The sequence below is a fragment of the Channa argus genome, chromosome 16, assembly GCF_033026475.1.
Source record: "Channa argus isolate prfri chromosome 16, Channa argus male v1.0, whole genome shotgun sequence".
Classification (NCBI taxonomy): domain Eukaryota; kingdom Metazoa; phylum Chordata; class Actinopteri; order Anabantiformes; family Channidae; genus Channa; species Channa argus.
Window position 1 is genome coordinate 4957562 of NC_090212.1, and position 24470 is coordinate 4982031.

General features: G+C 38.8%; 2 protein-coding genes across 8 annotated transcripts; one reads left to right on the forward strand and one right to left on the reverse strand.

The window, feature by feature from the left end:
• Positions 1-248: 248 nt before the first annotated feature.
• mia2 (MIA SH3 domain ER export factor 2) lies at positions 249-19281 on the reverse strand. 4 transcript variants are annotated; one of them, XM_067480715.1, is made up of 28 exons: positions 19042-19280; positions 18708-18841; positions 17830-17916; positions 13438-17659; positions 13132-13308; positions 12838-12905; positions 9050-9181; positions 8864-8885; positions 8660-8748; positions 8475-8546; positions 8260-8370; positions 8082-8153; positions 7813-7917; positions 6643-6765; positions 6275-6460; positions 6025-6115; positions 5735-5802; positions 5579-5649; positions 5404-5505; positions 5195-5291; positions 4861-4928; positions 4626-4711; positions 4422-4535; positions 3765-3935; positions 2612-2785; positions 2372-2424; positions 1576-1747; positions 249-1493 (listed from the first exon to the last, which is right to left on the reverse strand). In XM_067480715.1, exons 1-28 carry the CDS (start codon positions 19160-19162, stop codon positions 1267-1269), a joined length of 7215 nt encoding a protein of 2404 aa, XP_067336816.1. In that variant the 5' UTR covers positions 19163-19280; the 3' UTR covers positions 249-1266. The 4 variants fall into 4 exon arrangements, with proteins under 4 accessions (XP_067336816.1, XP_067336813.1, XP_067336818.1 ...); XM_067480712.1 differs by having other exon boundaries at positions 12805-12905; XM_067480717.1 differs by having other exon boundaries at positions 12805-12905; positions 17344-17659; positions 19042-19269.
• Positions 19282-19715: 434 nt separating this feature from the next.
• Positions 19716-24286, forward strand: gemin2 (gem (nuclear organelle) associated protein 2). Of its 4 annotated transcripts, XM_067478609.1 has the most exons (11): positions 19716-19772; positions 19878-20033; positions 20284-20365; positions 20733-20822; positions 21397-21456; positions 21622-21738; positions 21836-21880; positions 21964-22032; positions 22181-22291; positions 23621-23679; positions 23917-24286. In XM_067478609.1, exons 2-11 carry the CDS (start codon positions 19912-19914, stop codon positions 23954-23956), a joined length of 795 nt encoding a protein of 264 aa, XP_067334710.1. In that variant the 5' UTR covers positions 19716-19772; positions 19878-19911; the 3' UTR covers positions 23957-24286. The 4 variants fall into 4 exon arrangements, with proteins under 4 accessions (XP_067334710.1, XP_067334709.1, XP_067334712.1 ...); XM_067478608.1 differs by having other exon boundaries at positions 19744-20033; XM_067478611.1 differs by lacking the exons at positions 23621-23679; positions 23917-24286 and adding an exon at positions 23370-23599 and having other exon boundaries at positions 19744-20033.
• The last annotated feature ends 184 nt before the right edge of the window (positions 24287-24470 follow it).

The window sequence follows — 24470 nt, forward strand, 5'->3', positions numbered from 1 at the left end:
ATATATTCCGGCAGGAAGGGCATCCAGCATAAAAACTCATGCCAAATCAATGTGTGGTGACCCATGAAGGCACAAGCTGAAAGCCGTTGATCTAGTCTTTCCATTTTGTGTTTGTATATAGCATTGTGTTAATTAATCCGTGAAAACCTGATGTCGTTACTTACAGTTTTGTTACCCTCAGTCATGGCCGATTACGGTTACAATCCCAGGCAAAACAAACTGAACATTATTAGTGAAATATAGGGACATTGACAATTTGACAGTCTTTATTAATCTATTATTAATCACTTTTTACAAAATTCACATGATCTTTCTGGCTCTGATGTTTGCTTCTTTTCAAGTCGGTCCTTTCAAAATACCACTGTAACTGTGACTTTCATGGTGGGCTGTAGCTTATTTCAACAAAGACTGGCTGCTGTTAGCCACTTTCATACAAACATGGGGAATACTTTATATAAAATTGTAACATGATCGAAAGCACTGTTTATGTTGTTCCAAATACTACAGAGAAGCCATTAAAATAAAATTTTAAAAAGAGTTTAATTTGACCTCTATTTAGGAGAGGAAAAAATAAAATGTTGTGTTATCTGATTCAAGTGTTGTTGAGTCAGGGTAAGCAATAAAGCAAATGCTAAATGGCAAATTTAAAAACAAATCAAAGGATGAAATTGATGAGAAAGGTTGTAACAAAATACATTGTTCTACTCCTACAAAGATTCTCCCCGTTAGCCACATTTCTCCTTCTGTGCTGCTGGGATCAAACAATCACTGATTCCACATGTAAAACACTCCATTCCTCTGGCATGTACCAAACACACAGCAAGTCTATGTGCACAGTAGTAGTGTGTATACATGCATGTATACAGATTGCGCTGTCTGTGAAATCACACAACAGAGCCTAACTGCAGTCACTGTGACTTTATAACCATAGCAGCTACTTCACAGGGAATGTAGCCAGATGTTGATGGGGTAGAGTAAGAGCAACAGAAGATAAACAGGGAGGAGAGAGACAGAGAAAAAAGAGGAAGAGATAATTGGACAAAGACAGAGCAGAAGTGGACAGACAGCCTCAAAGTGGGTAAATGAAGGCTGGTGGTTTCCCGTCTGCTAGAACTCTTCATTAAATACACCCCCTCATTAATAAATAGATGTTATAGAAAACATAAAGGTAAAGGGGTAAAGGGAAAACTGCAATCTGCCCACCATCCACCTAGCACGGAGTTAAATTTTAACCAGAAATGCATCATCCTGCAACTCGAGTCAGGCTCAAATATTGTCTTCAGGTGAGGTGTGCTCCTCTGGTGACTGACTGTGGGATGGGGAGGGGAGGGACTGCTGAGCAGGAGGAGGACCCATGGAAGGAGGTGGAAGGCCATCAGGTGCAGGGAGCCGCATCGGCGGGGCAAACTGAGCATGAGGAACAAGGGGAAGAGGAGGACCACTGGCAGGGTAACGAGAAGGAAAGATCATTCCTGGAGGTGGAGGAGCCCACACTGGAGGGAAAGAGAATTCAGTTTACTCACGATGTTTAAAGATTTGATAGTGAAAGGTGTAAAGATGGTTGAGACTGCTTACTTGGCCTCATAGGAGGGCCCCCAGGTCCCCTTGGTGGGTAAAAATCAGGGTGTGGAGGTCTATAGGGGGTTCTACGAGCAAAGTCCATGTGGCCCATTGGGTGTCCGGTAAGGAGTGGGCCACTGATTCTTGAATCTGCTTCAGGTGAAGTTCTGCGTTCACCAGGACCAGGCTGGCACAAAAAAAGAAAAAAAAAAGATAAAAGTAAATAAAACACAAGAAATCTCATTGTAAGGCTTAGTTGTCATGTCTTGAAGCTACCTCATAAGATGTGCTGTCTCAGTTTGTGTTTTACAGTAGCCCTGATCCAAATAACAAATGGTGTATTAAGTAAAGGGATTGGTGGAACCATAATGGGTCAAATGTAAGGAAGGTCCTTGGTGGAAGGTTAGATTTAAATCTTCTTTATCTACCTATATCTATCTATCTATCTATCTATCTATCTATCTATCTATCTATCTATCTATCTAGAGAGAGAGAGAGAGAGAGAGAGAGAACCCTAAGCCAAATTTATTTTGAGGCATTGGAAAACAGTTTACGTTTAAGATTTTGGGCAATTGTAGAAAAGACATCCCATAATTTTGTGCTTAACCGAAAAAGTAGCTTGGAAGATGAGAATTCTTGTTATTGTAGCAGGTTTTTTTTCCATTTATTCTCATTTTTTTGTTTATTTTATACACTGTTGTGTAATATTTACTACTCCTGAGGCCCCAAAATGATGGCCAGATCCAATATGTAGACATGTTTAAACCGTTCTTTAATAATAAATAAATGATAAAACACAAACACGTCTTACCTCTCTGTGTCCCTGTTCACTAGGTCCAAGGCTGTTTTCTTTATACGCGTCATCTGCATTGACAAAGACAATGTTAGACTCACATTATCATTCATTTCCATAACTGGATTTTCCCAAGTTTTTATTCAATCTTTCCAAGCAACATAGCCAAGTCCAAGTAAATATATTTGGAAAATAAATTGTCTACAGACCTATGGTTAGAAATAGGAACATGACAGGAATGACTAGCTCCTGACTTACCTGCCATGTCTTTAGAGTTGGGGGGTCCTGGTGGTGCACCAGAAGGAAAAACCTTAGAATGGGGAAGAGGAGGGCCAGGTGGGAGAGAGCCAGGAGGAGGCAAAACTCCCATAGCTCCAGGAAGAAGTAGAGATCTCCTGTACATGGGACCTCCTGGTTCTGGGAACATGTAACCTAAGAGAAAGACAGACAATAAGAGAGAAATAATACACTAAGATATTTGTGGAGTTATCAATATGATGCCCACAAATCTTTCCAAAACACTAAATTTAGGTTGTTCCATTTAGAAAAAAATGGAAACAGTCAGCCATGAGAATACAGTGTGATGGTCTGAAGCTATAGGTAATAGCTATTGGTAAGTGGGGAAAAAATGAATGTTGTTATTGTTACATCAAATATAAACCAATACATAGTTTAAACAGTGTTTCAGATCAAGTACAACTGTAGTTATTAATGCAAAACCTCAAAATGCAATACAAACTATAAACACGCATTGTCAACATGCATGTACCATTCTCATGCACTCCATTTTACTTTTGACAAAGATGCAATAAATAAGTTTGATAAGAGCCAGCATCTGTTGGTTTGCATACCTTCATGGAAAAACAGCTGCAAATAATGTTACCAGCTACACTTGTGCACTGACTGCTATGGTTTCAGCTGTGAAAGGGCCTTTGACTTCCACAGAGCAAAACAGTTAAGATAAAGTGAGTGTGGTTGTTTTATGAATAAATAATGTTTAGACATGAGGATTTCAGCAGTGCCACATGCAAACATCTCCCCATGGAAATGAAACCTTGTTCCTTGCTGCAGACTGAAGACTGATTCCTACTTTGACATACAAGAGCAGGAGCCAGAAGAAATAGAACCATTTTATCATTGCAATTACAACATGGTCAGCACAGAATTATTTTCTATTCAGGTAATCTTCAATGAGTTTTCCAACACAGGACCACAGTAAAAGTAAGAAATAAACCAAAACCAACCTTTAAATACTTCCCTGTTTAGTTTTGTCCCAAACTAAGGACATATTTTTTCTGTTGTTAGGTATGATCCAAATGTTCTCATTGGCTAGAGGTAAGTCGGTGGTTGTCTACTACAACATTTTCATTCACATTCACACACAAATACACACACACACACACACACACACCTGGAGGCCCTACAGGTCCTGGGGGAACAAGGGGTCCTGGTGGGGGTAATAGTTGGGGTCCCCTGCGATCTCTCTCCCATGTAGGAGAGATTGAGCCACTGTCTGAATGAGGGCCAGCACTGCGCTGCATCTCCCCTTGGCCACCAGGGGGCTCTGCTGGACCACAAGTCACTGTGGAGGAAAGGGTCAAGAAGAAAGCGCAAGGGAAATAGGAAAGGAGCAACAATTGATGTTGACAAAAATAAGAGTGACAAAGGGGAAGCAATGGCTCAAAGACAAAATATGAGACAGTGAAAATATTTAGGCCAGAACAAGTGCGATAGTGAGACAGACACACACAAAGAGTGAAGCCATTATGTCAATCAAAAAGAACCAGCAAAAGACACATAAGCACAATACTCTTTTTTTTCCCACCCATGGACTTTACACAAACTAAAGCTAGCATACAGGCCATGCTTCCAAATATATTTCAGCATCTACAGTTCATTATGCTACAGCAAGCTGGTTATCACCAACATGCTGCACATGTTTATTGTAAAGACAGTGAAATCTACAAATCTACTGTATTTAATTAAATGACCTCCATTTAGATGGTCTTATTCAGCTATCTGAAGCTACATCTATATTTGTAGACCGCAAATGCGAGTGTGTGTATACCTCTGGGAGATAATCGGGTATGTGGCCCATCCATTAAGGTAGGAGGAGAGAGGAAAGGTCTAGTTTCAGATGCTGGTCGACCCAGAGGAGATGGGCCATACGGTGACCTTTCAGCTAGAGGTGAAGAAGAGCCTGATGAGAGCAATGTCAATGAAAACTGTGGCAGCTACATTATGGCCTGTGTGATTCTGTGTGTGCGCCAACCTCGAAAAGGTTGTGGTCGAGCCAGAGTGTTCAAGGCATAGGGATCTTTGTCGAGAGCATCTAGTTTAAACTGTGTGTCTGTCAACCTATGAAAAAAAAAAAAAACAGCTGTTTTAAGGACCTGACTATGTACACCAACAATGACATTTCTTTTTCTACATATGGACTATTTTTGAAATTGTACCAATGCTTGCTTTACAGCTATAAATCTAAATGTGTAATAGGTCATGCTTACTTCTGTCTGATGAGGGCATTCTCTCTCCTGATGTCTGCTAGTTCTCTCTCTGCTGCTCGAGCTGCCAGCTGAGAGATTAAACCAGGATTAGCACCATACCACGACTTATGTACAGTATGTAGATACCATGTGTAATTTTATTACAGCTCTCAAAACATCACAAATACCAAACTTTGTAAACCTGGGTACAATGTTAGATTGCATCTGTGTGTGATGCAGTTTCAGACAGGTAATGTGGAAATAACATCAGTGCAACACCAGCTGACATCTATTACAGAATAAATAACCTCAATCTTTTTAATCGTCTTTTTTAAGAGATCTGAGTAGTACTAACCCAGTTGTTGTGAGCCTTCTTCTCATGTGCTGATATTTGGGTCTGGTAAGACTGTTTGGTTTTCTCTAGCTCTTCCTCCATCTCTTCTGCTCGTTGTCTAAAGACACACAGTAGCATATAAGTGAATCTGTGTGTTTAGAGGAGGATCACAAATGCCTTAAAGATATAAGATACTACTAATGTGCTTTGGAGTTTGGAGAGATGGCTACCTGTAGTTGTTGACTCCCTCTATGGCCAATGCAATGTTTTTATCTGCTTTAGTTAACTTCTCTTCTTTTTGCAGACGCTCCCTCTCTTCCACTGTCAGCAGTCTGGAAACAATAACTTGGTATCATTCTTCTTATTTTTCTAAATGTTGTGTCTAAAATCAAAAGATGTTTATACCTGTGCAGCTTAAGCTCATTCTCCTGGTACATTTCTGTCATGATCTGGAGTTTCTGTTGTATTCGCTGAACCTGAACACATGAACAAAGGGTTTAATTCATTTTCAAATTAATGCAACAATGGAATACAGTATTAAACTAATTAATACTCAGATACCTCATCTGAACAGTGCACAGCATCTGACTGCAAAGATAATTTTTCCTTCTCTAGCTCCTTAATGCTCTCTAGAGGGAAGAACACACACACACACACACACAGTGGCACATTACATTAGTGATTTGTGTTTAATATACATGTTTTATAACACCTTATTGTCAATCAATTAAATATCACAAATTACATAATAGATTACACACACTTTTATTGGCCAGTGTTCCATTTTGTCTGAATAGATGGTTCTGCATCATCCTCATGAAAGCCTTCATAAGACAGGTATCAAGACTCACCTTGCAGGTCTTCTTTAGCTTTTACTTCATCATTCAGTTTGGCAAAAACTCTGTCCTTGTCTTCATCTAATGATTTGAGGTCTGCATTTAGCTGCATACAAACACAAAGCAAACAGAAGTTGTCCATTGATCTGTATAGAGACATTCAACTTTGTATCTCGAACGATTCCCAACAAATAATATTATCTAGGTCAAAGTGTTGTTGTGAACCACCTCTACAGAAATTGGAATTGTCATTTCCACAATGTACCTTAGCAGCATAAATCAGTTTCTGGACTTTCTGCAGATGCTCTTGTGTGTTCGTTATAACACCGCTTTCATTCTCCTCTCCTTTTGCTGCTGTCCCATTTGATGCCTCTTTCTTTCCTCCTTCTTCACCCTCCTCCTCCAGCTCAGAATCCCAAGCTCTCATTCTTAGCAGGCAGTCTGTCAGGGACTAAGGACAAACAAATATCTGAATACAACCTAATATGCCCAACCAGTTAACCATAGTGATTAACTAAAGTTAAGATAAAGCAGTTAGATTTATGTTCCTCCTGATTTTCTTGTTTTAGCAGAAATTACAATGACAATATATTAGCTTGTTACAATATTTGATAATTAATGCAACAAGTATACCATTATACGTTCATCCTTATTGGCCACATCCTGCTGCATCCCACTGTAGGCAACCTCACACCTCCTCATCTCTGCCTCCAACTCACTCACTCTTTCTGCCCATCCCTCCACCTGCTGTTTTAACTGCAGAGAAATAGAGAAAGATAAAAAGATGAAATGTTGGTGTAATAAACAAGCACGAACAAAGACAGAAAGGAAAGGGAAAAAGATTTATTTTTTTAAAAAAGGTGTTTTTGTGAGTATATGCACTAGGGGTTCACAAAATTCACGGTTCAGTTCACATTACAGCCATGGGGTCACAGATTGGTTTGGTATGTTATTAATAAAACAGGAAGAACGGCACAAACTATTTCAACATGTTTTTTTATTTATTTGGCATAAAGGTTAGTACCTGTTCCATAAAATTCAGGATAAGAATATACGGATTATAGAGACTTCATTATCTACCACTCATTGTCTTTTTTTAATGGAATAGAAAATGCATACAAATGCGACTGTGGCGCAGGAAGGTAGAGCGGTTGTCCACCAATCTCACAGTTGTTGGTTCAATCCCCGGCTCCTCCGGTCACATGTCGAAGTGTCCTTGAGCAAGACACTGAACCCCAACTTAGTTGCTCCCGGTGAGTGTTGGCCAGCTGCATAGCAGCTCCCCCATTGGTGTATGAATGTGTGTGTGATTGTGAGTGTGAATGGGTAAATAAGAAGCAGTGTAAAGCGCTTTGAGTGCCAATAGGTAGAAAAGCACTATATAAGTGCAGACCATTTACCATATCTGCATATTTTACTATTAAAAACCCCAAATACTTAATACTAAAGTTTTGCCCTATCTAAACACCACAACAAGAAGTTGCTTTTTCCTACACCACTATTTCTGTTGTCAGCAAACACATTGGGATAATGTCTGGTAAGTAATTCATCATATTGGAACTATCGTTGCGAGCATAAGCTACACTGTCATGCAGAGTGTTGAGTGACAGCTGCACTCAAGACTCTATCTGGGGCACTTCACTGAGTTACTGATGCTATGTGCAAGTTTTTTGAATTTTTTTTTTTCTATGCATAGACCGAACTGTGCTTAAGTGCTCCAAACCAAAACGAACACATGAGCAAACTGACATGGTCAGATTTTTAACTTTACCCGTCTTACCCCTAATGTGTACAGCCTCCTACCTGAGAATTGCTCTCCTGTAGCAGTCTGCTCTCCTCTTCAGCAGTTTCCAAGTTCTTCTGTAGTCTGTCACTGTTCATACTGTACACTTTCAGAGTCGTTTGTGCCTAAACATAAAGTATAAAGTGATAAATGCCACATGAATAACATAGATGCATGGTAGAGGACAAAATAAAGAAGTATAACAGGAGGGGACAGGACAGAAATGTGAAAGTACAAAGACGCCGAGTATAGGCTTCTTCAGAAGAGGTTACAGAATGGAGGACTGCACCTGTTCTTCCTGTGACTGGAGGTCTTTGGTTTCTTCTTCTAATGTTTTCATACTCTCCTCAAGAACTGCTATCTGGAAAGAAAACAATGACAATTACTAAGTCATTATTAGACTGCAACATGTTAGCACAGTTAACTACACTTCACAGTATTTATGATAATAGTGCATGTTTCCCTACCCTCCTTTCCTGCTCCATCCGATGTTCTCGCTGCTGTTCCAACTGATGCTTGAGTTGCCCGAGATCCATCTCCACCTCCCTCTTAGCATGCTCCAACTGTCTGGCTTTGGTCTTAGGAAGCAGAAAAGCAACATATCTTTAGAAAATGTGTGTCTGATTGTGAGTGTGAGAGAGAGAGAGATTTTGAGAGAAGAAGATTTTGTCCTCTCTCTTACCTCTACCTGTTCTGTCTTTTCAGTATGCGCGAAAATACCACTGTCCCTCAGTGAGCCCTCTAAGTCATCATACTACAGAAAACATTTATGAATAAATGAGAATAAAGCAGGAGCAATTACCATGACAAATATGACTTATCAAGATTTCAAATTGTGTTCATAATAATTTGCACACCAGTACCAACCTCTTGTTGACATTTACTGAGAGTCTCAAGAACTTTACACTTCTCTTCCAGTAGCTGTGCAACCTGTTCAACCATCCACTGCTCTTTTCCTGTAAAACAAGGCATCTAAATCTTTTTAGGAAATCTTAATTGTTTTTTCAGTTGTTTCTAAAGGTTTGTTTTAAGGATTAAGGTAAATTTAAGGATAATGTGAAGTGAACTTACTTCGATACATTCTGCTTTTGATCTGTAAGGAAATAGGAATACTAGAATTAGGAATAAATGGTTGCAGAAAAGATGGATGTTATATTAAATGGACCGACTGCCAATTGTCCTCTTTGGGTCTCTATTTGAAACAGTAATACTACAGATTTGTATACTCTGATATCATGTACGCTGCTGTGAACTCACAGAGCTATAGCATCTGCAGGTGAACAACAGCACTGTTACCAACCCCACCAAACTGGAGATGATAACTGGTTCCCATGGTACCCCATACAGATCTGGCCCCGGTCGAATGTCATCAGGCAGTGATGACACAACCTAGAGGGAGAGAGGATTGTTGGACATAGGAGGTGATTTTATTGACATTGTTGAGTTCTTTTTTTTTGTTTTGTTTTTTGTTGTTTACTTAGAGAAATGCACATAGAGCACTCCTCATTGTGGACATTAGGATTAGCAAGTTAGTACTTCATAGGCCTACTACCTTGCAAGCCATGTCTACACTATACATCTTCCTTTTTTTCAGTGAATGTTTTAATGGTAGACAAGATTTTAACCAGCCTGCAATTAACGCTAGATTTTCTTTCAGACTCACCTGTTTTGAAAAATCTTTTGCTTCAGTGTAATAAATATGTCTTTATACAAAGTCTATACTATTATCATATATTATACTAATCTCATTTTTTTTATTAGGACCAAACACCATGTGTTGTAGTATAGTTAAAATCTTCCGCTAGATACTTGTTAATACATCAACTAATAATATAGCAGAGGTAAATTTACAGCCTGGAAAGTTTACTAACGTTAAACAATGTTTTTAATGAAAAGAATAAAAGCAGAACTAAACCTGATTACAGAGACTGACGTTCCTTACAAGTAGTTAGGTGGCTAACTATCAGCTAACTGTATGAAGAGTCAGATATTTCAAAATCTTATATAAAAATTCTAAAATAACCTTGACAGCTATTTAGCATCACTGATGTTAAACACTTGGTAAAAATGAGAGGTCCACGGTCAATATATGTGACTACCAAGGCATTATCGACCAACGCTAGCTTGCATGACAGTCCGTTACGTTCCTTCAGCTGTGAATGCTAACGAGAAAATGCTAACGAAACCTGCCACATAACGTACATCTTTCACTTTCTCCACCGCGATACTGTAGTAAGCTTCTGCCGTCGCCTGGAAGTCGACCCCTTTGCTGGTCAACTGGTCTGTTGCCGGGTTTTCTGCCATGTCCGAATTATTTCATTTGGCTGATATTTCTGTCATGTAGTATTTACGCCAACATTAGAAACAAAAAATAGACCCATCAACCGGGTTAGCGGCGATTTCACATCCTATTTACAACACCGACTCTAGAGTAGACCACGTCTAGCTCCACGTCGGGGTTAGGCAGGAGACGTATAATTCTTTCTGCAAAGTCCATATGACACAAATAATTGGCTTTTTTTTCTGGAAATATCTTCATCAAAGAAGTATGACCTGTATAAAAAGATAACGCAACATATAAACATTTTCAATGCACTTACAAGTTGGCTTAAATTACACTTCACCCCCCACGAATGTAAATGGTTCATTCGCAACGTCACCAATTGTAAAACGCCACACTGGCACAACGGAGCGCTTTAAGAGTGACGCCATAATATAGTGATGGTAGAATTGAGGCTTTTTAAAGCTTTGAACCAGTTGACGCAATTGATTTAGACAATAGTTAATTTTTTTTGGAAACATTTGAAACACGAGTTTGGGAACATCTGAGAATTGTACATATAATGGAATGATTTGGAATGATGACGATTCAAAGATTTGGAGAATATACAATTTTTGGAAAAATAGCTACATTTTAGAATTCTGCAAAAACAATGTGTGGTGCGAAGAAGTGCCTGTGTGACTTAAGTGGGGGGTGTTATCACTGTTTCAGTCATTATCAGAATACCATTGTGTTTGAATAAACTAAATGAGCTACCAAACTCTGCACGCTCAGCAACCTCACTCCCAATATAAAAAATTGCTGAAGCAGAACTCTCTCTGCACTTTCATATGCACAAAAAACAACCTCTTAAGTCACACTGGACAAAAGTGTCATGTATACATTATTTATATTTGATAACTTGTCATTATTATTTGTATGCATGTGCTATATTTTGATTTGGGAATTCCAATAAGTTCAGGTTGATCTTCAATCAGTGGTTGTCTGTAGCTCACCAGATGTGAAGCAGTCTCAGCCTGAACTTATGGTGAATGGTCTGCACTTATATAGCACTTTTCTACCTATTGGCACTCAAAGCACTTTACACTGCTTCTCATTCACCCATTCACTTTTTCAGCCAAACAACTGTCACCGAATCAAAGAACATTTCAGAATCTTCTTCAAGTTCGGACACCAATACAGATGAGATGCCTGAGTCAGAAGCCACTCTGACTACTGCACAAAAATCAGATTCTACTACTGATGCAAGTGAGGTTTCAGAGGGATTTCAGGGAGATTTGAACGAAGATTCTACCATCGCCATATCCACAAAGCAGCACACACAACGTCTGCCTTCTAGTGAGCTCCATTCTCATCTCAATACTCCCACTCCACATGCAGGAACCCTTCTCCAAACAAAAGCCCTGTCCAAACTTTACAAAAACCTCCTCACCCATGTGAGTGTGGATGAGATGTCCATTTTGATAGACTTGTTTGGGCCATACAAGATGCAGTTTTTGGATTATATTTTGGGCAGTTCGGAAACTGTGGCCAATGATCCCAATAATAATGAGTCAATATTGTCAGATGTAGAGAGACTGCTGCATTACCACAGGGAGACTCTGGTCACTGCCAGCATGAGGCTCACTGATACACAACAGGATTGTAGTGCAAGTGTCAACTGAGTGACAATTCAAAGATTTCGAGAATATATTTGAGTTAAGTAGTGCAAGTGTTAACAGCAGCAGTTACAGTTTATGTTCTGTAAAAGATTCACCTTGGGGTTGGCCCCTAGCGGCGACGAGAAACGACTACGAGAAAACCACGTGACGTAGTGCATTAACACACGCTTCAAATCAGTGTTTCGAAAAAGAATTGTCATAATGGTTTTGTTTCCGCCCATCACTACTATGAGAAACAGCTGTCATTAAGATAAATACAAATTAACTCTTATTTCCTGCGAAGCACATGACCACTTGAAACTTGCTTTGAATTACAACCACCCATAATAACACAGTCTCAATAGGAATCGCTTGGAGAAGTAACATTAACCTAGTGCTCTAAAATGATATAATCACTCTACTGGATTCATTATCATCCATTTGAAACCAGTGATTCACCAGATTTCTAAAAACATATGAAACTATTTGCTGTTACCATAGTGATTGTCGCCAGCTGGCTCAGAGTGTGTAATGAACACACCAGGATTAAGGAATGTGAGTGATGTGGACGGAGAAAGGCCAACTTGTCAGCTGAGACTTAGGTGAAGCTGAATGTCAGAGGTAGAGTCAGATTAAAATGTCATAAGTTCAGTGTCTTAAAGAACTAGACTTCACAGTTTGCACATACTTGTAAAGCACCCAGATATAACCAAAACTGCCCGTACAAAAACAAAATTCTAAACTAAAATATATTGACGTAACATGACAAGTGATTTATACTAGATCCATCCTAATTTTACAAATTGTAAATGATCTGTGTTCACTAGACTGTTAGGATAACACCTAGAGAATTTGCATAATCCACACTAGCGTTCATAACAACTGAGAGAAATGAATACAAGTGCTTTGTTTGAAAAGTAAACAAATTCCTGAAATTCTGTATGTGATTTTTTTTTTACATTCTTTGTCTCACTTAACACTCTTAGATTTCTGTCACTGGTATATGACAAATTACATATATGGCACTGATCATTCATTGATACTTTCACCTCCATTTGGCATCCTTCATGAAGTCTGAAGATAATTCTAACCTGCACAGTAATCCATATGAGGAGCTCTCTTACTGCCTGAGCATGGGTGGCTGAGTCTTCAGTGGCCTGATGAACAAAGTCCAGAATTTGCTTCATTAAACCTGGAATTAGATTGACATTGATATAATGGAGATTAGAATTAAAACCCTCCAAATCTGTTACAAGAAAATATTTGTAAAATGTAAAATAATGGTCTGGCCATGCCATAATGTCCCAGCAGAAGGAGGATGCAGCACAGCGAGAAGCTTCTTCTCATATGCTAGTGCATATTATAATTTAATCGTCTTTCAATCCATCTTGATTAAGAAATACCAGAGTCATTCATACCTTCCAGTGGTTGTGGTGATCCTGGCTGAAAGCGAGGATGGGACTCAATCCCATTTTCAGTTCCTAAATCTCTCCTGATGTTTGTATCGTAGTCTGAGGAAAAATCTTGTGTCTTTCTTGACTCTTCCTTATCTTTGCTGTGAGTCCCACAGCTTGCACCGAAACAGCTGGCCTCCGCTGTATTTGACAGGGGGAACACATGGATTCTAAATTACACAAAGGTAATCCAAAACTATATCTCAAATGAAAGGTTAAAATAGATCAATTGTCTCAACTATGAATGTTGATCAATGTAGACAGGAATACCTTGAAGATTTCTTTTACTGACATCTGATTTCCCTGCAGTGAATGCGTCTTTCAATCTTTCCAACAACAGTTCTAGTTTTTGAAGGGCAATGAGCTTTCTAGTCTTTTCCTCGTCCTCCTGTGGTGTATCAGTGAGCCCCATGCTGGCAGTGACCAGAGTCTCCCTGTGGTAATGCAGCAGTCTCTCTACATCTGACAATATTGACTCATTATTATCGGGATCATTGGCCACAGTTTCCGAACTGCCCAAAATATAATCCAAAAACTGCATCTTGTGTGGCCCAAACAGGTCTATCAAAATGGACATCTCCTCCACACTCACATGGCTGAGGAGGTTTTTGTAAAGTTTGGACAGGGCTTTTGTTTGGAGAAGGGTTCCTGCATGTGGAGTGGGAGTATTGAGATGAGAATGGAGCTCACTAGAATGCAGACGTTGTGTGTGCTGCTGTGTGGATATGGCGATGGTAGAATCTTCGTTCAAATCTCCCTGAAATCCCTCTGAAACCTCACTTGAATCAGTAGTAGAATCTGATTTTTGTGCAGTAGTCAGAGAGGCTTCTGACTCAGGCATCTCATCTGTATTGGTGTCCGAACTTGAAGAAGATTCTGAAATGTTCTTTGATTCGGTGACAGTTGTTTGGCTGAAAAAGCTGATGGCATTTTTGAAAAGACCAAATGCTCCTGTACGTTTATCCTCTCCTGTGCCTCCATCATGTTCATCAGGTGGAAGTGAGGAAGCAGTCGGGTTTGGAAATTCGTGTGGAAGGGTTGGCTCAGTCTGCGTTTTGTCTTCAGAGTCACTGGTTAAAGATAAACTTTCTAGTTTATGTTCAAAGTGTGTGTTGTCAGTGGAAATCCAATTACTACTAGTTTCACCTGGATGTTTCCTATCATTGTCTTTGAGCTGAAGCTCATATCCCTCATCATCAGAAAGATCTTTTTTTTCTGCCAGATGATCACATTCTTGTTTCTTAAGGGAATGTTTCTGAATCGGAAACATTTCATTAGTATGTCCATTGTGTCCACCCTCACCTGCGAAGTGCAGATCATTTTCTTTGTATTTGGTTTCTCCAATCTGCTCGACTTCCAAACCACTATGATCAGAAATGCTGTTAGCATTGTTGCTATAAATGTGTTCAGATTCAATTGTGTTTAGTGTATTATTGTTCTTTCCTACTTTGTTAGCTGTACCATCAAATGGTGTGTTGTTCTTTTCCTCCTCGCTTAGTCTGTCTTTCTCCACAATCTCTCCTGCCCCATCTACTAATATCTGGCTGTTTTCCTTTACACCTTGGGATGTTGCTTCTTCTGCTGAACTTGGACCCTGCTCTGAGATATTTTCATTTATGTCTCTTGCAGATTCATCTTCAGTAGCTTGAAGACAAACTTCATTTGGGCATTTTAGGCTGTCATCTTCTTTTTTCATCTCACCTTCCACATTATTCACCTGCTGCGTCTCCTCAACCTCCATTTTCTCCTCTTTAACCTCTTCTACCTTCTCCTGTTTTGTCATTTCTTCCTCCCTCTTCTCTTCCTCTGCCCATTCAGTCTTCGCATCCTCATTGTGCCTCTCCTTCACATTGCTTTCTGACTCTGGTTTGCCAACATCATGAGTGTTTTTCTTCAGAATCTCCAAATGAGACAACTGTACCCATTTTTCTTCAACTTCCTCGTTTTCCCTTTCTTTTTGCCCTACTTCTTCCTTTAATTCCTTTATGTTCTCCTCATCCTTTAATTTCTCAAGTTCCTCCTCCTGCTTTTTCTCCTCCTTTAACACTTCTACTTCCACCAGCTTTTCTTCCTCTAACTCTTTTTTCTTCTCTTGCCTCTGTTCTTCCCTTACCTTCTCCACATCTGTTATTTCTGCCACCTCATCCTGCTTCTCCATGTTCTTTAACTCCTCCACTTCCTGTGTCTTCTGCTCTGTCTTTCCCTTCTCTACTCCACCCTGCTTATCTTCCTCCTTTACTTGGTACTGCTTCTCCTCTTTAAATTCCTGCCTCTCCTCTCCCTTCAGCTCAACTAAATCTTCAAACATTTCCTTCTCGTTTAACTCTTCTATTTCCTCCTGCTTCTGCTCTTTTTTCGCCTCCCTCTGTTTTTCCTTTGCCTTTAACTCATTTATTGCCCCAGACAAAGTCTCTGGAGAAGCAAAGTCATGATCTGTGTTGTCCACCTTGACATCTTGACTGAGTGTGTCCTCCTTGATGTTTTCATACAGACTTTGAATACTGCTGTTAGAAGAAGGAGACGATTCAAACTTTTGAGAGCTGCTTTCAACTAGGTGGACTTCTCCTATGTGTACTAACTCACCTTGAGGTGTCTCTGTTTTTGTGCCAATGTTATCATCAGTCATGGCTTCTGTATCTAAAATGTCAGCATCGGTTACACTTTTGTCCTCACTGTGGGTTGGCTCATATTCCTCCTTAGCTGCGTCTGATGATGGAATGAAGGAAGACTGACTTATCCCACTGTTCTCTTCTTCATTACCAACGTCTTGACTTTGTTCCGATAAGTCATCAGTCTGAGTTGTGGCTATTTCAATGAGATCCATCTCTGCATTTCTCCTGTCATTTTCATGACTGTAACTACTAGCACCGATTCCAAAAGATGCCACAATGGATTCTTCTGTGTTGTCAGCCTTACTCATAATTTTGGCCCCATCCTCTTCAACGCTTTCTCTCACCTGATCTGTGTTGCCCTCCTCAACTTTTGCTATGGATTGTCCTATATCTATAGAATAGGGCTCCAATTCTAAATTATAGTTAGGTTGTGTTACAGTTTTTATTTCCTCTACTCCATTACTCTCACCCTTGTTTTCTATTGAAGTGGGTATCTGTTGTCCTTCACCCACAGTTTCTGCAGATTTTTCCTCATTGGTCCTGGAGGAAAATTCATCTATAGGCAAGGATGATTCTTCTCTATTGCTCTGAGGAGAAATATCTTTTTGATCAACCCCTGCTGCAGCATCATCAGGTAAGACACTATCCTTGCTGCTATCTGAAACATCGATTTTGTTGTTATTAAAGTCTTCTGTGGCTAAGGTGGCAAACTCTGACTTAGATTGAGGAAATTGATCATTTTCTTCCACATTTGATATATCTGTGTCTTTGTTGGCGCAAATGTTAATATTATGATCTCCCTCTTCTGGTACCGCTTTTGTCCCAGCCTTTTCCTCCAGTCTCTGTATGTCTGGTTCTGCTTTCTTCTCTGCCTGTGCAGGTTGTATTTGACTTGTATCTGCATTCCCAAAGGCTGTTGCTTGTTCTAGGGTTTTATCCTTGTCAGTCTCTTCAAAGCTCTTACCTGTGCTCTCACTATTTTCACTCTTATAGTTCCTGAAGCCTAAAATGTCCTCAACCCCTATATTCAACCAAGAGTTAGACACTGGCTTTTCCTTCTCTTCCTTGATTATCTCTGGTTCCTGATTGCTCAGGCCAAACCCCAGTGTGCTTGACAGCCCATTTCCTAGCCAATCCAGGGTTGCCATTTCTTTCTTTTCCTCTTCATGTAAATGACTACCTTCTAGGTCCAGAGACATCCTTCTGCTTCTGAATGTCTCTTTCGGTTCACTATCATCATCCATTTCTCTTTCTTCAGCTTCCTCTTTTTCTGTGGAATCAGTTTTTGTCTCACCTCTAAAGTCCAGCCACCCAGTCATGGTTGAAGTGAAAGAAGCAGCAGTTTTTTCTTCTTCCTCTCTATTGTTTACAGCATGATCAGGTTTTCCCTCCCCTCCCAAACCCAGCCATCCCTTTACAGATGAAGATAAAGAGGCTTCTGCTTGGATTTCTCTTCTCTCATCATTCTTCTCTCTTTCAGCCAAATTGCCAGGTTGTCCCTCTTTTCCCAACCCTAACCATCCTGTCACAGAATAGCCAAGCCAAGAAGAGGAGGGAGACCCACCTTGTTCGCTCATGGCTGCAGGAGTCTCATGTGCTTCTTCTTGAGTCTTGGCAGCATCACCACCAGCATTTTCTTTTTCATCATCTCCCGCTGAAGTGCCGTCAAGTTGCTGGACTGAAACTGGAGATTGCGTAAAGGAATCTACAGATTCTGCCGAAGAATTTTCGGTGCTTGTGTCATTAGTGAGTAGGTTGGTTTGAGTGGTTTCGGACCCCTGGTTTTGGATTTTGTGATTATCTCCAGCATCATCATCATTGTCCAGATGACTGGAGTCCATGGGGTATCCAAACTCATTCATACAGATGAAATCTGATTTCTGAATCATAAGAGGAAATAAGAGGCATTTGTACAGCTTTAACAACTACAAGACTACATATCAAACTATATCAGCCTATTTTTTATTTAGTACAGCTATTAAAATTAGTATGTTTTATGCAAAGCAACTAAACTGAAGAGCTGATGAAATCAAAGCTATTCACTATTTACTTGTGTTTCCACTACTTTCTCCATAGTTGCATAAACCTGCTCCTCTTGCACTGCATCCTTTGGGAAGTAGCCAAACTGTCTGTCAATCTGAAATAAATGGTAAACATTGGGTCAGTTACAGTTTGATAATTCAACACAGACATTAAAATATAAAGGAGAAATTTAGTGGTGAAGCCCCTTTTTATTCTTTGAAGGTTCTTTCTTTTTTGTCGGTTTATGTGCCATTGGTATAGTTATAACTACAGTAAGTAATACAGTAATTTCTTAGTAAATGCAATAAGAAATATTCCTTTAATTTAACATGAAAATGTATGTTGTGATTGTCATTTCTGTTTGTCACTATATAATTATTACAAGTTTAACAGCAAAGATCTGGTTCTTATATTAACATCCTGCCACATATATGTTTAATATTAACTGTCTTTGATACACTTATTCAATATTTGCTTTAGCCGAAAATCCCTCAAAGCTTTAGCCTTTGTGCTGTGTTGTGTTGTTTACATTAATATTAAAGTATTAACAAATCACCAGGGTTCAAAATTCATAGTGAGGAACAGTGTTGCTTGAGTCATGCACAACAAATAGGTTGATTGCTTAAATGCAAAACAAATAACTAAATAAATTATTTAATTCAAGTACTGTGTCTCATATGGTACATAATTATATTACAGTTAGTTATTAGTTTAAATAAATTCTAGTGCTCTCACAGACCTTCGTGTTTATCAGGCACAGTGTGACAGCATTTGTATTATAAGTAAGACTAATCCCTTTAACTTAAATCTGAGTGGTTAGGTAAATAGAATAGATTATCCAATATATTGGTTGCTTTAAAGGGAAAAAGAGACAGACAGGCAAAGGAATGGAAACATTAGGCATACTGTGCCTGCCCAGAGATCGTCTCTCTTTCCAGTCAGTTTATGGTAAACAAAAATGGTGTCTCCACGTCTAAAGCTCAGGAAACGGCAGTCTTTACCAAGGTGGTCCCTAGTAGCCTGCACCCTGCTCATAAGGCCTATGCATACACAGACAAATACAAAGATATGGCAAAGAAATACAGACATGCAGAGGGGATTAAAACATAAATGGATAAACTTATAAAAACACCAATTAAGTAAATTCTTTGATATTTTCATACAGAAACCCTAAGGTACCATAGCCTACGTAGTGTAACATTATAAACTACAATAAAACACCAGCAGCTTTGGGACTTACTTTCGCACTCAGAATCTCCACAGATCTTGTAGTCAGACAACAGTCCCAGATTAAAGTGGGGTAAAATCAAGAAAAAAATGCCTGTGAACCACATGATTTTGTAACCCTGTGAAAAAATCATTATTGGTGTTTTAACTGGATTGTTTTAAAAGAAAATATCCATAGTGGGAGAAAATAACTCCGAACAGTTGAGCTGGCAAATGGACATTGCCTCTAGGCTGTTATTGTCCTGAAGACCCAACATGAAGTTGAGTCCAGATAAGATATAAGGCTAGCATGGGGATAATCATTAACATCCAGCTGCTAGCCTACTTGCAATACAAGCATTATCTAGTGGTGGCTCAGTGGTAGGGTGGGAGGGTTTCAGCAGAAAGGGCATCCAGCCTAAAAACTCATAGCAAATCAACGTGTGGAACACCTTCTACTGTGGCTACCCATGAACTGACAAGCCAAAAGCTGTTGACCTTTGATCTTTTGATGAAAGGCTTTTTATTTTAAATGATAGTTTAATAATAGTAAAATAATTTACAATCCACACCAAAGACAATAAATAGATAACTGGATAAGCGACACATAAATGTTCTGGCAAGAGAAAAGTGGACATTTTTGTGGACTTCGGCCATTACATAAAATTTGGCAACACGTGTTGCGTTAATTACCATAACAACCAACGCCGCGCCAAAAGACAACGTCATCATTCTGCGTTTACAAACAAGATGGCTGCTTAGTTTGTGAGTTGTTATCGCTATTGGTAAAAACGTCATTGTTGTTCGCTAGAAAAGGCTGTTATTGTTATTGGACACCGCAGCTATACCTGGCTACCTTCTGTTTTTCAGGCTTTGATCGAAATTAGATTACGCGTGGTACAAAATGAAGTCTGACGCAGAGGATTTAATGCCGAGGCTTCTGCCCGTTGAGCTTGGAGACAGTACTGAGGATGTGGACCTGAACGGACCGCCGAGAAATCCCCAGGAGTATCTCCGACAAGTCCAGTAAATTAATGTCATAAACATTTGTTTGTTGTTTAAGTTTAGAATTATTGTGACTCAGTGTGTGACAGGCGTGTGCTGCAACCAAAAACATGAGTAGTGATGACGTTATGGAAAGGGAAAATAGTTAGACAGACTTAGTTTTATTGTGCCATTTCACCTGTCATTGATATTGTTTAATGCTACTTCTGAAGTGTATATTTTGAGCTAATATGTATTAGAATTATGTTTTTGTTTTTGTTTTTTAAATCAGGTTGGAGGCGTCACTGTGTCCCGATGTGGTGGTAGCTCAGATTGACCCCAAAAAACTGAAGAAACAAACAGTTAATGTATCTGTGAGTCAATGAATATGAATACATGCAATAATAATACTTTTAACTGCACAAATGTACAGCGCAGTATTCTAATGAGCCATTTTGCTGAAATTGTTTTTCTTTCTGTGTATGTGTACATAAAATGCTCTGCTAAACTAACAAATATCATAAGAACTTGGTAAAATAATGTGCAGTTCAAGTTCAATGATGCTGCAACATTGGAAGCACTTTGTTTCTGACTATATAAATAAAATCACTATTATTTGTCAACCTGTATGAAGTAACAAATGAGCTACTAGGGACACATGGTTAATCTTAGCCTTTATAAGATTAGATACAAGCTTTTATTCTGTTCAGTTGTCTGAGAGATGTGTGTCCTATGTTCCAGGTAGCAGGTTGCCATGCCGCCCCAGTGGGTTTCTGTCCCAGTCTCAGTTGGCAGCAGCAGCAAGTCAGCAACTTCTCAGATGTCAGACAGGTAAAACAAAACTTGGGAAACCTTTTTTATACTTAATTATTTGTAATGTGTATGTGATACAGACTGTATGGAATGAAGAATAGGCAGCAATTCTATACATTTATTAGCATTTAGAATCTGCCTGTAAGGTCAAATTTCCGTCCACGCACCAGGTGTTTTTCTTGAGCAAGACACTCAGCGGTAGCTCCCTGTGCACTGATGGGTTAAATGCAGAGATTAAAGATTCTATTCTTTTATATAAATCTGTAATTAGCTAATAAAATTTATGTTTGTAGAAGGATCCTTAGGCTGTTGCAGGATGAGTACAGACTATGCCAAGACATTGCAGTCTAGATAATGAATGGGAAACACTGCAAATAGTTGAATATATACAAATGACTCAATTTTCTGTATATTTATTAGTTTTTTGTAATTTCTTTAGCAAATTGAATGCTGAAAAAAGGGCATCCATGACAATGACGAAAAGATGAAATATGTGGCTGATCAGCAGATTGAATGAAATTGTGTTCTGCAGTCTGGTATCATCATCTGTTTTTAAAATCAAACCTTTTCTGGGTTCTGCATTTGGTTTCAGAGAATTGCGAAGAACAGAAAACACTGGAGCAGCCAGACTCTGGATGACAATGTGCTAATGGTGAGCAGATGACACTGATGCATTTTCTTTTTTTTTACATTTTTTAAAAATAGTTTTAATGGACATTTTACCTTCATTTCTTTGATGTAGGTTTAAAGCTGAATATGAATTTTTCATTTTTTTAACAGTGTTTAACAAATCTAAATGTGTGTGTTTGTTCCACAGCCCAAGCTAACAGATGAAGAGAGCTGGAAAAGATTTTGTTTAGGGGAGAGGGTCTATCTGGGCACTACATCCTACAACAAAGACACAGAACAGGAGCCAGCACTGGACTTTAACAAGGTGGTATGAATGTGTATGTAAAACTGAATAAAAATGATGTTCCCAGTTAGGAATTTACCAAACTGAAATATTTATAAATGTTTGTGATTATGTTCAGGTGGGATTCCCTCCGTTCCTGAGCATTGTCAGCAGACTAAACCAGGTAAATCACTTCCTTAGATATCATTTAGATATTTAGCTCATTCTATTAAGTTCAATAATACATTTTCTTTCATGTGTCCATAGTCCACAGTGCTCGTGGTATTGGAAATCCTGATCAATTGGTTTGAAGAGAGAGAATTTGTTCCACAGTTGGTGAGTTCAGTTAATGAAGCTTTTGAGTGTAATGCTACAGTCACAAGGTTTTTGTTGTAGCTAGAAAGCTATGATCATTTTTTTCAACAAAGACGTCTTGCAGAAAGTGCCAGCACAGAGTACACAATGTTGTACATGGTTGTTTCAGGGTCGCTGGTTATATGCTTTGTTGGCCTGCCTGGAGAAGCCTCTGCTGCCAGAAGCCCACTCCTCCATCAGACAGCTGGCCAGGAGATGTGGCCAGCTTCGCAGCTCGCTGGTAAGATTCAGTCTTAACTATACTCTACACTAGCCTTTCTCACTGTATTGCTACCAGTGAGTGTTTTCTGTGTATTGTATGGTTGCAATCCAGAAGTTGCTGATTTGGAGCCATTAACAGGGTGTCTGTACATCTTAAAGTCTTATTAGAGTTTTCTGCATTTTCCACCTTCTCTCCTGGGTTTTCCTGAAGGTAACAGGAATTGGGAAGCACCGTTAACAAATAATTTCAGTGACGCTAAGGATAAGCTAAAGCCAGGCAGAATTCTCATGGAAGAGGAAACATCTCATTCTCTCTGTAAATTTAAGTAGAAGCTCATGTAAAAACGTAAGCATGTTAAGCTTGGAGCTGTTGCGTTCAATGTTCGACCCAGAGCAAGAGAAAGAGATGAGAGGACATTTTTATCTGGTGATCACTGCAGCTGGAGGTGACTAAAGGCTGTAACTTACAATATTAAAATAACCAAAAAGGTTAGTGCAATTTCAGAAGTGCTGCAATAAATCTGTTGTCATTATTTCAGTAAGTATGCATCAGTAGGTTTATATCAATAGTAGTGTTTTTTGGTTTTGTTTTGTTCCATAAATACAACAATACTTGCAGTGTTGACATTACAGCAAGTTCTGGTTACTTAAACTAATTTATTAATCAAAGTACATTAACAGATACCAATGTCAGCGCCAGCTGCAAACTGCATCCCATGCAAGGCTTATTACATCTGACTGAAAAGTTGGCAATAACAAAACAAGATCAGTACAGACAATCTGAAAACAAATAAAACAATCAAATCAGTCAACTCAACTCTGGGCTAAATTGTAGTGTTCTGCACTCATGGACCGGGACTGTAATTTTTTATCATGTTTTTGATTCTCATTCTTGATTTGAGACTGTACAGCTTTTAACATTTGTAAAGGTTTTTTTTTTCATGTAATGCATAATTTGTTAAATGAATCCATTGTCTTATACATTTTGCTAATTGTATGTTATTTTTTTATTAAGGTCCTAAAAATATTAAATTGGGTCCTGAAAAGTCTGGATTAATCATCTGTGTTTGTTGCTCAAACCTTTGACCTTTCTGTAGGTGACACACTAGGATATCCTGTCTGTGAAGCTCTTACCATTAATGCTAGTTGGCAATGTGTAAATAAATGTGAAAATAAAAATGATGAATTAAGGTAATTCATAAATTATTTATACCTTTTTTTTGGAAGGACAGTACTGTAGTTTAACTGTGAAGTGTCTTGGATGTGGCATTTTGTTTGCTTGTTTCTTTAATGGAAATCATCTTTTTAAATTAGCGCTGACAAAATCTGTTCTTAAATAATTCCACAGCAAAGTGAGGAGGATGAACAACTGCCTGCCCTAAACCTGCTCATATGTCTTGGTGCCAGGTATATACTATTAAGTTTCAAAAGATCACATATTTTCTATACCGTTGCCAGCATATTCTGTAATAACTAACTCAACCTAAAGAGATCATTAACTAGGGTTTAAACTACCAATATTTAATTTGTGATTAATCTGTATTTTTACCAACTTAAAATAATTAGAAGTTGACTGACATTCCCCGTAATTTAGATTTAAACACTGTATACATGCCCCTATGGCCATTTTGTTTTTACCTGCAGATACTTTGAGCAGAGCGATTTGGCAGACCAGCCGGAGTGAACAAGTTCAAACTGTTAAGTGCCTGATATCAACAAGACATTAAAAAGCTAGTACAGCCAGTACAACCTTTTACTGGTGCATCATTCACAAAGCGGGTTCTGCAGTCGAGCAACAAGATCTAACATTGGAAGATGGGAGAGACTTTACAAAGTCCATGGATGGAAGAAACAGAGTGAATACAGAGGTTATTCATATGCCTGGATAAAGTTGAAGCACAGGATGAAAGCAACTGGATCATGAACAAAACTTTACTTCCTTCATTTTTACATGTCAAAAGCACCCAACTTATTTGAGGTTAATGTTTATTAAATTTAGATGTTTATAAACTGATTATTTGTTGACTAATTATTCGCATTGACATTATTAGGGTTTAAGCCTGTTGCCAAGTCCAGCAATTAGAAAAAATCTGATCAGATCACCAGCCATGAAATATAACTTATTGCAATACAGATGGCAAATCCTGATCTTTGGGAGCAACTCACTTGAAATCTCAGTTTGAACTTAATGACAAATG